Source organism: Ursus maritimus, unplaced genomic scaffold (genome assembly GCF_017311325.1).
Source record: "Ursus maritimus isolate PB19 unplaced genomic scaffold, ASM1731132v1 scaffold_20, whole genome shotgun sequence".
NCBI classification, from domain to species: domain Eukaryota; kingdom Metazoa; phylum Chordata; class Mammalia; order Carnivora; family Ursidae; genus Ursus; species Ursus maritimus.
The window spans coordinates 46346385-46361758 of record NW_024424453.1 but is presented as its reverse complement, the minus strand read 5'-3'; the positions used below and the strand labels follow the sequence as shown (position 1 = coordinate 46361758).

The 15374-nt window shown below is 46.4% G+C and overlaps 1 protein-coding gene across 4 annotated transcripts in view; it reads right to left on the bottom strand.

The window, feature by feature from the left end:
• The window catches only part of GPD1L (glycerol-3-phosphate dehydrogenase 1 like), a 119208-nt gene that overhangs the window by 99023 nt on the left and 4811 nt on the right, over positions 1–15374 (bottom strand). For all 4 annotated transcript variants that reach the window (XR_005836593.1, XM_040636898.1, XM_040636896.1 and 1 more), the window contains exon 2: positions 6264–6441. Coding sequence is in view for 3 of the 4 variants with exons in the window: in XM_040636898.1 (XP_040492832.1) it covers positions 6264–6441 (178 nt within the window). In the remaining variant the exon portion in view is untranslated. The remainder of the gene's footprint in view (positions 1–6263; positions 6442–15374) is intronic.

Here is a 15374-nt window from a genome sequence, read left to right as displayed (position 1 = left end):
CCTGTCCCTTCCACTTCCTTCTTCAATAAATCAAAGAACCTGCAGTTGGCTGGGAACGTGACAGCTCTCCAGGACGATATGACTGGGGGCTCACTACACAGACGTCCTTCCGCTCCCCTTGGTGGAGTGCTTAGGGTTTCACCCACAGAAGCGCACGGTCCACTCACAGAACATTACTCCTCTTACACGGTATCAAACGAGCTCTCCTCAAGTAACCCAGTAACTGGAATACCCTGTTTCAGAATAAAACCTTTAGCTAAGGCTTTGCCTATCTTTTACTCTGAACAAAATCAAGACGCTGCTTTAGAAATGCTGACCTATTTCACGTGCTTCCTGTCAAAATCTTTCTGAGGGTGTCTACCATTAAAGAACCTGAAATACTTTGGGAAAGACAACTCAGAACAAAAGGGCTTGCCTTTCAAAGGCAAGGAGGATAAATAATCAAGACAGAGCCAAGGCATCATGGTTGGTCCACTTAATGTTCAGACTTCCAGGAATCCAGGGCTCTTGGTCCACATTTATACATATGTATACACACACACACACACACACACACACACACACAAAATCATTTAAAACAAAGCCGGTGAATGTATGTGGAGAAGCCTAAAGGTTCTTTTGGATCCCCCTGGCTTAGTTATCACTGTACGGTACATGCACACCTTGGCCTAGCTCTGTCACCACTCAGCTAACTGGACACCCACAGGCAACTCGCCTAGATTCTCGAGAGAATAAGTATTTAGATGAAACACAACAGCATGTGAGGAACACATATAGCAAAGCAGAGGTTCAAAAATATAAGTATGGTGCCCTCCCCTTCTATTTAATCTCAATTTCAGCCAAGAGCATAGGTGAAATTTACATCCCTGGCTCTATATTCAGAAACATGATCCTGAGACACAGACAACCTTATCTGATGAGTCTTATGCAAATACGCCACCAGGGAGGTCGCTTGGAGAGAAACACAGCCGTTAACCAGCTGGACTCCCCAGTACAACACGAGTGATGTAGACTGATCAGGTAGACCCGTGGTGCCCAAAGTGTGATTCCTGAAGCAACCGCATCACCGTCACGTGGGAACTTGTTAAAAATGCAAATGTATGGGCCTCATCTGAGACCTCATGAATCAGAAGCCCTCGGGTGGACCCCACAATCCCTGTTAAGCTCTCCAAGCCATTCTGAGGAGCACTTAAATTCGAGAAGCAGCAGTGACAATGACTCCTCTAACGAAAACCAGAAAGTTGAATCCAGGGAGGAAAGAGTTAACAATGAGGCTTCTAGTGACCTGATATTCTAATTTTGAGAAGGCTTGCAGCCAAAATTAATAGTTATTATCGCAACCCTATTATCCAAAAGAAAGTGGTCATTTTTTTTTAATTGTCTCGGCCTAACCTTACATCGCACAGGATACCACTGAAAGCACGGAAATACAACTCTTCACCCTGCTTCGTTCCTCCTCACCATGTCCACCATCCCTGGCACTCCTCCAGACCACAACAAAGCCAGTCACTACTCTAGGTGCGGAGGAAACATCAGCACTGGCTGATGTAAGAAACCAAGTCCAAAGAGTTAGTAAGAAAGGAAAATATATAAATTCAATTTCAAACTTAGAAGCTTACATGCTTCAAAGGATAGCATTAAGAAAGTGAAAACTTGAAGGCGAAAATACTTCTGAATTATGTATCTGAAAATGGACTTGTATCTAATACATATTAAGAATTCTAGGGGCGCCTGGCTGGCTCAGTAGGAATAGCATGTGACTCTTGATCTTGGGGTCGTGAGTTCGAGCCCTACGCTGGGTGTAGAGATTACTTCAAAATAAAATCTTTAAAAAAGAAAAAAAGAATTCTTACCACTCATTAATAAAAAGATAACCCAATTTTTTAAACGGACAAAGACTGTGAATACACATTTCTCTGAGAGAGATATATAAATGTCCAATGAGCACATGAAAAGATACTCAACATCGTCAGCCATTAGGCAAATGAAAATCAAAGTCACAATAAAATACCACTTCATACCCACTAGGATGGGTAGGATCAAAGAGTCAGAAAATGACAAAGGTGTTCGTAAGGACGTGGAACATCTGGAACCCCCACACACTGCAGGCGGGCGTGTTCAACAGTGCAGTCACTTTGGAAAACAGCCCAGCAGTTCCTCGAAGAGGTCAACAGTTACCATACGATCCAGCAGTTGCACTCCTAGGTACCCACTCAAAGAAATGAAAACATGTTTGCACGAAACACCGTATGCAAGTGTTCACAGCCATACTATTCACAACAGCCAAAAAGTGCAAAACAACCCAAATGTCCATCAACAGACAAGTGGATAAATACAATGTGGTACAGCCATAAAATAGCATCTTATTCAGCCATGAAAACATTGAATCAAGTACTGACACAAGCTACCACACGGATGAGCCTTGAAACACGACGCTAAATCAAAGCCAGACACGGAAAACTATATATTGTATGGTGCCATTTATAGGAAATGTCCGGAAGAGGCAAGTCTATAGAGACAGAAAGAGTAGCAGTTGCTTAGAGCTGGGGCAGGGGATAGGAGGAAACAGGAAGTGACTCCTACCTGGTATGGGGTTTCTTTTTGGTGTGATGAAAATATTCTAATGCTTGCACAACTCTGAATATACTCAAAACCACTGAACGGTACACTTGAACGGGTGAACTGTATGATCTGTGAATCGTACCTCGGTAAAGTTGTTTCAAAAAAGCGTAAGGTTTAGAAAGCAAGATGAGAAGCAATGACAACGGTATTTCACAGAAGATGCTGTGATCGTAAATCCTGGCACAACGCTGCGGCTGGTTAAACCGGCAGCGAGAAGGCAAAGGAGCTCTCCACCCGGATGGGACGCTGGACAGACAGCTGTAAACCAGGACAGACAGCTGTAAACCGGGATCGATGGCTGATACCCGACAGTGGCAAGAAATGGGAAGCTTTCTTTCCACTGAGGTTTCAGAGAAAACTGCAAACCCAGATTGGCCCAGCTTTTAGCCAACAGGTGATGACACGGTGACGTCACTGTTACAAGAGGTTGGGGGTGAGGATGGGGGGTCACGTGATGAGGATGGACATGAAGGACCTCAGTGAGAAACAGCATGGGGGCCCCGAGCAAAAAAGACTCACGTTCTCACGTCAGCATGCCAACTGACAGACATCACAAGTAACAATCCTATGTGGATGGAAATGCAACTGGTCTCTCATAACGATGGGGGTCTTATCTAACACTAGTTGATTTTTTAAAGGATCAAATGACATAGCTGAAAAACTCTGAAATAAACATGAAACTAAAATAAAACAACAAAAACAACCCCAGCTTTTTAAAAAAATGCTTTGCAGAAGACTAAATACACGTGGATCACCTCACTCATGCCTCACAAAACCCCTAAGGGTAATAAGGCCCTAGGAACAGCCCAACCGTCTGGCCGTACAGTGAGCATCGAGCCCAGGCGCTCGGACTCCCCAGGAGTCCTCCTCCATGACACCTCTCGTCGCTCGGCTTTACCATGCAACATTTTGTAAGTGCAGTTCAAAACTATAAAAAGTATAAAGAAAAAAAAAACCCATCTGTGTACCTTCCACCAGTTTAAGAAATAAAACTTTCTAACAGCCTGGGTTTCTCCTGCCAAGCCCTGGCAAGGACACGGAACAACACGAACCCTCAGACGTGCTGTAGGGGGAGTGTAGACTGGTACAACCACTTTGGAAACCAGTGGTGTGCCGTGGTGACGTCAGGGCTGTGTGTTCCCGGCAGTTCCACCAGCCTGGGAACATGGTCCATGACAGCAAAGAGCTGGAAACCACACAAATGTCCATTCCAGGGAATGGATACATTCACTTTTGTGAACCTACAAGGCTTCAGACATCCACAGACAGAGTCCTGGGAGTGGATGGTTCCTCCTTTCTCTCCTCCCTCTGTCCACACCTGGGGACATGGGGCAGGTGGTGGAATCAGTCAGTGTGGGGACTGGGCTCTACGTGGTAATGGCTGTTGACTCCTCTATGTCAATTCTTTCCCTGTCTCCTTCCCTCCTGGCTCCCCGGCCGGTGGCACAAGCTTCAGCTTCACAGAACCACTTGGCAAGTTCCCCTCCCCCCACATGCCTTGAGCACTGCACCAGGAACCACTGAAGAACAAAAAAACCAGAAAGTCAGGTTCATACACTGGGGGCAGGTGAGGTCGAACAGGTAGGTACGTAAGAGACTGGCACAAAGCAGGGTGGAAGGAACGTATTAACAAAGCCTGTGGTTTATGTTAGGGAAGAAGCCATCGAGTCCAACAAGAATGAGAAGTGAAACGCAGGAATTTCCTACTCCAAGCATGGGTCAGAGATGACCTCAGAAGCCTTCCACTGCGGTGGGAATAGCCGCTCCCTTTGTTCCTCCCCTCGGATATTTGGACAACTTAACTTCAAAGCTCAGAACCGTAGGGATCCTTTCTCTCCCCACCAACAATGCCGAGAATGTGCAGAAATGCTGCCTGACCCCACTGCAGTGACACAGAGGAGAAAGTGATCAGTGTCCAGAAGACAACGGATTCAACGGGATGAGTCCACCAGGAATCAAACTGAAACCCTAGCTTCTAGCTGTGTGACCCTGGGCAAGTTCATTAACTTCTCTGAGCTTTGGTATCCTCCCCTATAAAATCAAAATCATCCTCGTAATAGGAAAATCAGTGGTATCAACCTAAGAGGGTTACTGAGAGCATTACACGAGACAAGATCCGTGAGCTACTTAGCACAGCGCTTGATGCTAGTGAACACTGCAACCAAAAGCCAAACAGCAATCTCCAGCGAGCAAGGGCTTTGCAAATCGGGACTTCCTGGCGTTTATCAGCTTACAACTCCGTCCCCCCTGCTGGACTCCTTGAAGGAAGCAAGTCGTCTTATTCCTCTTCCTGTCTCCAGCAACCAACACTGTGCTTTGCATGCAGGGTACGTGCTCATAAAGGTTGATGAGTGAATATATAAAGCGATGAATATTTCATGAACAAAGAAGATGTGTTTGTCCGGTTAACCCGGGAATCAGGCAGTCACAGTGGCCCGCTCTTCAAACAGACTATCACAGAAAGCCACCAAAGGGTGAAGCTGGCAACAGAAGTTCAATTCCACTCAGACAAGCAGCACGCACGGTACACTCTTTTTGTTCTTCTTGCTCATTTCTCCCTCCCCCCACCTCCCACAGTCACTGGAATGAGGCCAGGCAATTACCTGTAGTCTTCCCTCTCAGACCTAATAGGCTTAAATTTTAAACTGTCAGTCTTACGATCTTCTGTTTTCTCCAATCTCTTTCTGTAATTTAGGCCTTGACCCTAATTTTAATTACAGACCAGTCCATTAGCTGTCCCCGTGTGCAGATCAAGTCCATGCACTTGGAAAGGGAATATCAGGACGGGGGGGGGGGGGTCACGAGCAGCTGAAGGCAAGGTTGTGAGTTCCAGCTCTGATGGGACCAGCACTTTGAATGCCAAGAAAGTAGCCTGTTGTGGGCTGAATTGTGTGCCACGCCCCCATCCCAAATTCATATATTGATATCCCAACCCTAGTATCTTGGAATAAGACTGTGTTTGGAGACAGGGTCTTCACAGAGGTAATTACATTAAAATGAGGACATTACGGTGGGCCCTAATTATACATGACTCATGTCCTTATAAGAGGAGGAAATTGGGGCATCCTGGTGGCTCGGTCAGTTGAACATCTACCTTCAGCTCAGGTCATGATTTTGGGGTCCTGGGATCGAGCCCCGTGTCTGGCTCCTTGCTCAGCGGAAGGTCTGCTTCTCCCTCCCCCTGTGCCCCTCCCCTCAGCTCCTGCATGCACTCTCTCAAATGAATAAATCCATTAAAAAAAAGAAGAAGAGTAGATTAGGACACAGACACACAGAACGAAGTCCGTGTGAAGACACAGGAAGAAGATGGCCATCTACAAGTCAGAGAGAGAGCCTCAGAAGAAACCAAACCTGCCAACACCCTCCTCTTGGACTTGGAAGCCTCCAGAATCGTGAGAAAATCAATCTCTGTTGTTTAAACCACCTGTTCTACTGTACCTATTATGGCAGCCCTAGCAAACCAATACAAAGCCCACCTTCAGAGTCAGGAAAACCAAAACTGACCAAGCAAATAAGCTGGCAGTAGAAAGGAACAAAGGAGCACGGAAGTAGCTTTCCCATTTCCCCAAGCCCCAAGCGCTAACTCAGCCAAGCGTAACTTTCAGAATTAACCAAAAGTACTTTCCATCCCAAAGTCTTACCACATTTTCTGGCAGCTTGTGTCCAGGGAGATATTTTACATTTTCATGGTCATTATTTATGATGTCTGTCAGTTTTCTCCCATTAACCGTTTCTTCAAAGACCCACATCTTAACTGTGGAGGCAAACTTCTTAAGTTTCTTGACATTATTACCAATTATTTTTGCAACAGCTGAACCCCTACGAAAGAAACAGTAGAAAAGAAAAATTAAACTCACTTGGGCAGAAGAGAGAAAGCATTCGATGTAATTCAGAAGAAACATGTGATTCTGATTCAAGCACTGCGCTTATAACTTCAGATGGGATGTCCTATCAGCCACAAGCCATTTGAAGCTTAGTTGTTTTCACCTGGAAAGAACACCCCCTGCCCCCGTGATGAGGAAAGCCCCAGAATTTGGTTCAAGGTCAAAACCACCACCCCTTGAAACTAGTAAGCATCGACCTATCCTGGAAGAGACCATGACAGGCAGAAAAGAACCTCACCTAGGAAATGACATAAAACATAAAAATACTACTTGGCAGGTACTCCAAGCCTCCGAGGCAACCAGGCTATATTTCAAATCCATCACACAGATTAAAACGTAGCTACCGTAGAAAAAACTGGGTTCTGGTGACCTGCAACAGTTGCAGTCACAATGGGAGGACAAGAACCTAGGTGACTTCCAGAAAAGGAGCAGAGCGAGGGCACAGGGCTTGGCTGCCTGGGTCTTTGGTGCCCCCAGTAGACATCCCCCCAGCTGGCCTCTAGCCCCCGCCCCCCAAGCTCCCTTTTTCTCCTGCATCTCTGTTCACCAGACACATTCTGGTAACTGATGTGTCCCATAGGCTTTGCTACGAGGAAGAGAAGGCATTCCAACTGGTTAAGGCCAGTCCGCTGGACAAGGGCCACGGGGCTAGGGTCGGCAGCCACCTCGGAAGAGGTGTTCCCGGTCACCCCGGGCACCTGTGTCCGTCCCACACATGCGCAGAGTGCAGAGTGGGCCACGGGCGGCTGACTGGGCCTGGGTGGCCCTGAATGGAGAAATACTTTGCTTCTTAGACAACTTTCCTGGTGCGGGAAGCAATTCCCCTTACCTTGTTCACCTCTCTGAGTGGGTGGTAAGCTTCTGAGAGCAAAGAGCACATTGCCCTCGTTCTACTGGCTCACGCATCTAGTCCAACACATTAGGCACAGCGGGCGCTTGGTAAATATGTAATAACAGAGATAAATGAGTGAATGGGTGACTGAGCCAAGTGACTGGTGAAACCAGGGAGGAGGCAGAGCGAAGTCCCTGATGACCTCACATGTAATGTAATGAGATTTCCCCACTTATTTCTGTCATGTCATTTTTAGCACCAATGAATCCCAAAGGATACCCAGCATGGTCTGGTGGGCTTAATGTTTAACAGTTCCCATATTCATTTGATTTTTCTGAACTAACTCATTTCAGCAGATGCTACAGGTTTGCCTTTGGTTGCAGATGCTTGGCTTCCCCAAGAGGGGTTTGTAAAGGGAGAAGCAAATATGTTCTGGTAAGATCACCGGGAAGATCTGGTGGTTCTGGCTTATTTTCCCACTTGATTTACTAGATGTGGATTCCTAATGCCTAGTAGCCCCCCTCACTTTGCTCACTTCCCCAGAATCACACTTGCTCCCTGTGACCTTGTGTGAGTTACTCAACGCCAAGGAACACCGTGAGCCTGAGCTGTTAACCTCCCTGGGAGTCCGCGAGCAGCTGTTTCCCAGACTAGAATTAGTGATTGTGGGGAGAATCTTGGCCTTTTTTAAAAGATTTCATTTATTTATTTGAGACAGAGCACAAGCCGGGGGCATGGAAGGGGGTGGGGGGAGGAACAGAAGAAGAGAGAGAAGGAGACTCCCAGCCAAGCAGGGAGCCCGACATGGGGCTCGATCCCAGGACCCGGAGATCATGACCTGAATAGAAGGCAGACGCTTAACCGGCTGAGCCACCCAGGCACCTCTCCTGGCCTCTCTTCTACAAAGTGTCAGCAGGAGAACTGGATGAATAGGAATTTAGCTAACAGACTGTCTTGCCAGCATAAAATAAGAATTTTACAGGTAAAGCCACAGAGCTTTGATGTGTACAACAGTTCATGCTATTCTTCCTTGTGAGGGAGGACAGCACCAAAGTTCTGGACGGTTGTGCAAAGCAGTTCTCCATGCTGGCTGCACGTCGGCCCCTGCAGAGCTTTAGAAAATACCCATGCCTGATCCCACTCTGCAAGCACAGATTTCATTGGTCTGCAGCGTGGCCTGGGTCTCAGGATTTTTAAAGCTCCTAAATAATCTACTTTACAGCCAAAGTTGAGAACCAGTAGCTTAATTTATCCATTTATAAGGTGATAAAGGAAGGTGATCGGGATTGAGGGAAGAAGGATGGAATTTAATTTTTTTTTTAAAGATTTTATTTATTGAGAGAGAGAGAGTATGGGGGGGGGGTAGGCAGAGGCAGGAAACAGACTCCCCGCTGAGCAGGGATTTTTTTTTCCCAAGGGACCTGGGGCCTGATCCCAAGACCCCAAGATCACAATCTGAGCCAAAGGCAGATGCTTAACCAACTGAGCCGCCCAGGCGCCCTGAGAAGCGTGGAATTTAATTCAAGGACAAATCTAGCGAGGACAAAAAAAGATTCTAGTGCCTACGAGGCCTTGTCTTGTTATTTCTAAATACCTTACACAGTAATCTGTTTTTGTTTTTTGGGATCAGGACTTCTAACACTCTATTTTATTTTTTTAATCTCTTTGGGCAATCTAGTAAAATCTAGCAAAATCTCTTTGGGCAATCTAGTAAAATCTTCACGTTGAACCAAGTACTTCGGTTGTTATTTGGTACAATCTCCATGTTGAACCAAACATTGTCTTTGCTGCCCACCTTTTTTCTGGGTTGTTTATAAAACCTCCATGTATTAATCCACCTCAACATAATAAAGGCCAAATATGACAAGCCCACAGCTGACATGACAGTGGGTGTTCTTACCACCAGAAATGGGGGAGGGGTAAGCAGAACCTTTTTATTTTAGGAAATAAACATTTATTTTATTGTTATTTATTATTTTTTTCTTTCCATTTTTTTTTTTTTTAAAGATTTTATTTATTTATTCGACAGAGATAGAGACAGCCAGCGAGAGGGGGAACACAAGCAGGGGGAGTGGGAGAGGAAGAAGCAGGCTCATAGCGGAAGAGCCTGACGTGGGGCTCGATCCCATAACGCTGGGATCACGCCCTGAGCCGAAGGCAGACGCTCCACCGCTGTGCCACCCAGGCGCCCCTTTTCTTTCCATTTTTATCAAAGATTTTTATTACCTTGATTTGTAGTGCTTTCACGGGTATATTCATATCTCCAAATCCATCAAATTATATACATTAAATATGTCCAGTGGTTTTTGTATATTAATTATGCTTCAAAAAAGCTGTTTTTTGTTATTGTTGTTTTTTTTCAAAGAAGTATATAATCCACACCCCTAACTCCTTTTTGGCTCTGAAATGGCACCATCTGTGCTCATCACACGTGTACTACTTCTGACCAACACGAAGGAACAGATCAGATGGAGCAAACCAAGTGTTTTGGAGGAACCTGAGCGTTCTGAAGGGACTGGAGGCTATTGCAAGTGACATACCCTGCTCTTAAATAAAAAAGTGACTGGCCTGCTGAAAACCAGTCCAAAAACACTCCCAGATATTAGAATTGAGCTTAAAATAAAAGTACACTTTTATGCTACAGTCCACACAGGCAGTCTCTATGTGACCTGGTTGTGGTTGGGGCTGGGGTTCCCCGGCACACTGGTGGAGCTGTCCACGTGTCAGGGATCGTTCTGCCACTGCACCAACAGATCCAGGCATGGATCTTCCACTGTCAGGGTCAAGGGCACGGGCAACCATTTCTACCCCCGGCCCAGCTCATTCATCTACTAAATGACAGGTGGGGCAGTAATCTTTGAGGTCCCTTCCAGGTCTACGATCCAGTCCAGTGTTTTCCAAAGTGAGGAATGGGTACCAGGGGCACCCCCAATGGCCAAGTGCTACCCCCCCACACCGCACCAAAGGACACTGACTCACTCATGCCCTTTCAACCCCCATGGCCTTCTGAGAGAGTGCAGAACATCTCATTTGAGTGCTACCATGTTGTTACCATCTCTCCAGCATGTGCTAATTTCCCTTCTTCACGAAGTCTGGAAGGGCCTCAGACACTGAGCCTGGGCAGTAGCAGGATTTGGCAAGAATTCTATTAACACTGTTTCGTTTTCATTCTCCTGGTTGTTGTTACCTCCAACATATGATATTGACAGTAGTGACAGAAAGTTTTCTTTAAAGTCAACTTCTACACAAAGTATAATAAGCAAACAGTAACGCAAGTATGAAGCGGAGCCAAAAGCCGTAAGGACAGAGCCTGCAAGACGGAGGCTTAACCCTGTCCAACCTTTCGACCTTGCAGATTACGACACCGAGGATCAGAGTCACTCTGACCTTATGTCGCACAACCAGGGAGTGGCAGAACCAGGCGAGGGACCGCAACTTACAAGCCTATGCAAATGAAGTTCAGAAGGGACATGGACCGGAAGCCATGTTCCAGTGCCAGCTACCTACTGGGGCTTGATCTCCTTTCATCTTTACGGCAGCCCCAAGAGAGGCGCTCATTGTCCCCTTTAACTTTACAGATGAAGTGGAGGCTTCGAGAGTGTCACCCAAAAATCACGTTACCCACCTAGACCCAGCAGTTCTGACCCAGATCTGCTCCCAAAGCCCACACTTCCTGCTCTTTCATATTTGCCCTTGTACAGAGTAGAATCGTGTGTTGAAAATGCATGCTGAACACCTATCAAGCGTAGACACTGCTGGGAACGGGGGAGACAGGCAATAAAGCACACACGTCCGCACCTTCACGGAGCCCGGAGAGAGGTAAATGGAGACTGAGGTTGCCCCAGCAAGCTCACAAAGAAAAGTAAACGATGCCATGGCGACCCAAGTGGCTAAGCAGATGACACAGTGACACTCAGGTCCAGGAGAGCTGGGAGAAAGCGCCAATAAGGGCTGAACCCTGAACTCGGAAGGCTGAGAGGCCCTCACCTGGGTGGGGGGGGGAGCCTTCAGGGCCCTGGAGCAAAGGTGGAGGAACAGGTGGGGCTGGGAGATTATCCTCTGCTTTTAACCTGGAGCCAACACTAGCAGGGAGGGGGCGGGGAGGAGGGGATGGGAGGCGGGAAGGGAAGAGGTCCAGGGAAGGAAGAGAGAGGGAGGGCAGGAGGGAGAGGGTGGAGAAAGGAAGGAAAAGAATGGGACTGCAAGGGAGGGAAGAGAAAGTAAGAGGGGAGTGAGCGGTGGGGGCCAGGCCAGAAAGGGGTATGCCTGCCGGGTATCAGGCCCTGGTTTTTGTTGCTGTTTTTATTGCAATGTAATGGATATAACATTGTGTACGTTTAAGATGTACAGTTTGTTGATCGGATACATTTATATATGCTGTATGATTACCACCATAGCACTGCTTTCATATCTTACCCACATTATCTGTTTCATGCCTCAGCAACCCTTTGAGGCAGGTTTTATTATTATCATTATTTTTTATATTATATATATTACATATATTACAATATCCATCTATTATCCCCATTTTTTTTTAAAGAGGGAGAGAAAGAGAGAGAAGGGGCAAAGGGAGAGGGAGAGAGAGAATCTTAAGCAGGCTCCTCACCCAGCACAAAGCCCAATACGGGGCTCGATCTCACAACCCTGAGATCATCACCTGAGCTGAAATCAAGAGTCAGAAGTTTAATGGACTCACCCAGGTGCCTCTATTATCCCCACTTTTTTTACATGAAGAAACTGAAGCCCAGAGAGCACACAGGTGGTTAGTGGATGACCAGAGGGTCACAGTCACACCCCAGGCCCTGTCTTCAACTCTCGACTCCCTCCCTGGGTCCCAGCTGGATGGACACCCACCTGCGGGAGGTCCTAACCTCAGGCTTGGCATACCTCCACCCCAGCCCCCTGGGTATTCACTCTCTTGCCTTCTTGCCCTTTCCTCTCTAAAAAGATGTAGTGTTTTCATCAGGCAGGGCACGTGCTCCATCAGCCAAGGAACGGCCACCTACCAAGCCAGGTGCGAACCCGACAGAATTCTGGTGGCCCATGCTCCTCCACTGAATGTGAAATCCTTCTGGGCCAGAAAGGACCCTATGGTACCTCCTCCTTTGTACAGAAGAAACTAAGACCCAGTGAGGGGAATGAGCAAGGGGTCAGCCAGATTTTCCACATCCACGGCCCAGTCTCTTCCAGAGGTGATCTGACTATGTAACCAAGGGAAGAGGGTGGTAAGCTTTGCTTTAAATAACATCTACTTTTTTACTCGGAAAAGCAATACATGAACGATGAAAAGACAATTATGAATAATCTCACCTCCCAGGGAGAACCACTGTTAACATTTTGTGTAATTCTTTGCGTTAAAGGGCTTTTAAAGTACAATCAAATGCCAGAGTATTCGATGCAAATGTGAAAAATCAAGTATTTTAAATACAGATTCCACTTGGTGAATGTTTATTTGATCTCTGGATCGGGAAGCTTTCTCAGCTTAAAATCAAAGCAAGGAACCACAGAGGGGAAAAAAGATCAATGTATGCAACTTCACAAAGAAAAGGAGGGGGGAAGAGGAAAAAAGCCTTTCTATCTATCAGCATGCAAAGGGCAGAAGACACAGCTTACGACAGAATGTTACATTTAACAAAAAACGGGATGCAAAATTGCACATGCCACATGACATGCGGTTAACAAAAGACATACCACCTCACACCCATTAGGATGGTTACTACGGGGGCGGGGGGGGGGGGACCCAAATGAACAAAACCGTAAATATAATGAGTGTTAGTGAGGGTGTTCAGAAATCGGACCCCTTGGGCACTGCAGGAGGGCACGTACCACGGTGCAGCTGTCATGGGAAGCACTACAGTGCTTCATCAAAAAAACTAAAAATAGAATTACCATATGATCCGACAATTCCACTTCAGGGTATGGACCCCAAAGAATGGAAAGCAGGGACTCAGATGTTTGTACACCCACAGTCATAGCAGCCTTACAGAGGTCCCCCTCATCTGCCCTTTCTGTTTGCTGTGCTTTCACTTACCCTCCCCCCCCCCCAAATGCCAGGTCCCAATCCCTGTGCCATTCACCTCACTTCACCTCATGATGTCGGCAGCTGATCATTTCACATCATCACAGGAAAGGGGAGTACAGTCCAATTAGGTATTTCAAGGGTGATGAACCACATTCGCATAACTTATAATATTGTTGTAACTGTTCTATTTTATTGGTTATTGTTGGTAATCTCTTACTGTGCCTAATTTATAGGTCAGACTTTATCCCAGATACGTACGTATAGGAAAAAACGTGGTCTTTATGGGTTCTGTACTATCCACAATTCTAGGCATCCACTGGGGAGTTTTCGAACGTATTCCTCGTGGGTAAGAGGGACCACTGTATTCACAACAGCCAAAAGGTGGAAGAAACCCAAGTGTCCATTGAAGGATGAATGAATAAACAAACAAAATGTACTATATAAACACAATGACATATTATTCAGCCTTAAAGGGAAGGATATTCTAACACATGGGACATCACAGATGAACCTTGAGGACATTATGCTAAGTCAAGTGAGCCAGCTACAAGAAAGACAAATACTGCAGGATTCCACTTAGATGAGGTACTTATATGTGCTCTCTCTTGCTGTTGTTGGAATCCAGCCACCAAATGGAGAAGTCCAAACTAGCCTGCTGACAAATGAGAGACACACAGCTCGGTCACTCCTCTCACCCTGGCAGAAGCCTGCCCACTGCCAGACACACGAAGGATGTCATCTAGGACCAAGAGTCCCAGCCAACCCATCACCGGACCTCAGCCTTCTGAGTGAGCCCAGGCTAGACCAGCAGAAGACCCTTCCAGCTTGGTTCAGATTGTTGATTCCCACAATCATGAGCTAATAAATGACGACTGCTTGAGGCCATTAAGTTTTGGGGGATACGGTCAGGCAGCAGCAGAAAATTGATTCCATTCCCAGCTCCCAAATGTGGAAGGGACTGAGCCCCAAAGGGGAATGATGGCCAAATGCCACCAGTATAACCTTAAGAAAACCCAGAAGACTTCTGGCATGCTGCAGTTAGTCTGCAACATCACCAAGCATGGAGGTGAGGCATGAGGGGAAGAGAGAGAAGGGAGACCTGGCTAGTGCGGACCCCCACCAGCAACCACTGACAGACCTGGAGATACTACCCGGCTTGCCGCAGAGAAGACGGACGGAGCAGACGTAAGACTTATCCAATGGGATGTCTTAGAACAGAGTGGGCTCCCCCAGGCAGTGCTCGGAGATTAAGGGATGGAAGTTAGAGTGACAGATTTTTCACTCAGATATAAGGTTTTTCTAATAATTATTCTGCTAGATTAATTTTAGGAAGATCAGCTGCCTTCAAAATAGGGCATTATGATTATCTGCCATGGGTACAAGAGGAGGGAGGCCGGTTATAGAGGGTGACAATGACAATTTTCAAGGCCACATTTCAATTTGACCTCTCTTTCTTCCTTTTCTTTCTTTCTTTTTTTCTTTTCTTTCCTCCCTCCCTCCCTTCCTCCCTCTCTCTTTCAAGGTTTTTAAGCAATGTCTACACCCAACACAGGGCTCGAACTCACAACCCCAAGATCAAGAGTCGCGTGCTCCACCAACTGAGCCAGCCAGGCGCCCCTCAATTTGATTTTTCTTAAGTGGAATACGGTTATACTAGACTTTTGTTGGGAGGGTAAGATATCAGATATTCAATATTTCTGTGATGATGAGGTTTGTCCTCAGGGAAAAGTATGCTTTTCAATGAAAATGACAACAATTTATAGAAACAAGGCTGTTAGATGTACAAGGATCTGGGCTTCAACTTCACCTTATTAACCACTGACCTCGAAAAGTTTTCTCTGCATTTCCATTTTGTCATCTAAAATCGGGAGAACAACAGTACTACACAGGCTTGTTATGAGGCTTAAATGAAGTAATGCACACACCTGACACGAGGGAAAACGACCTCCTGGGGAGGGAGGACGTGGAAGAGAATGATAATGACAGTGGTGAAAGGCTCAGGGAGGAGAACTGG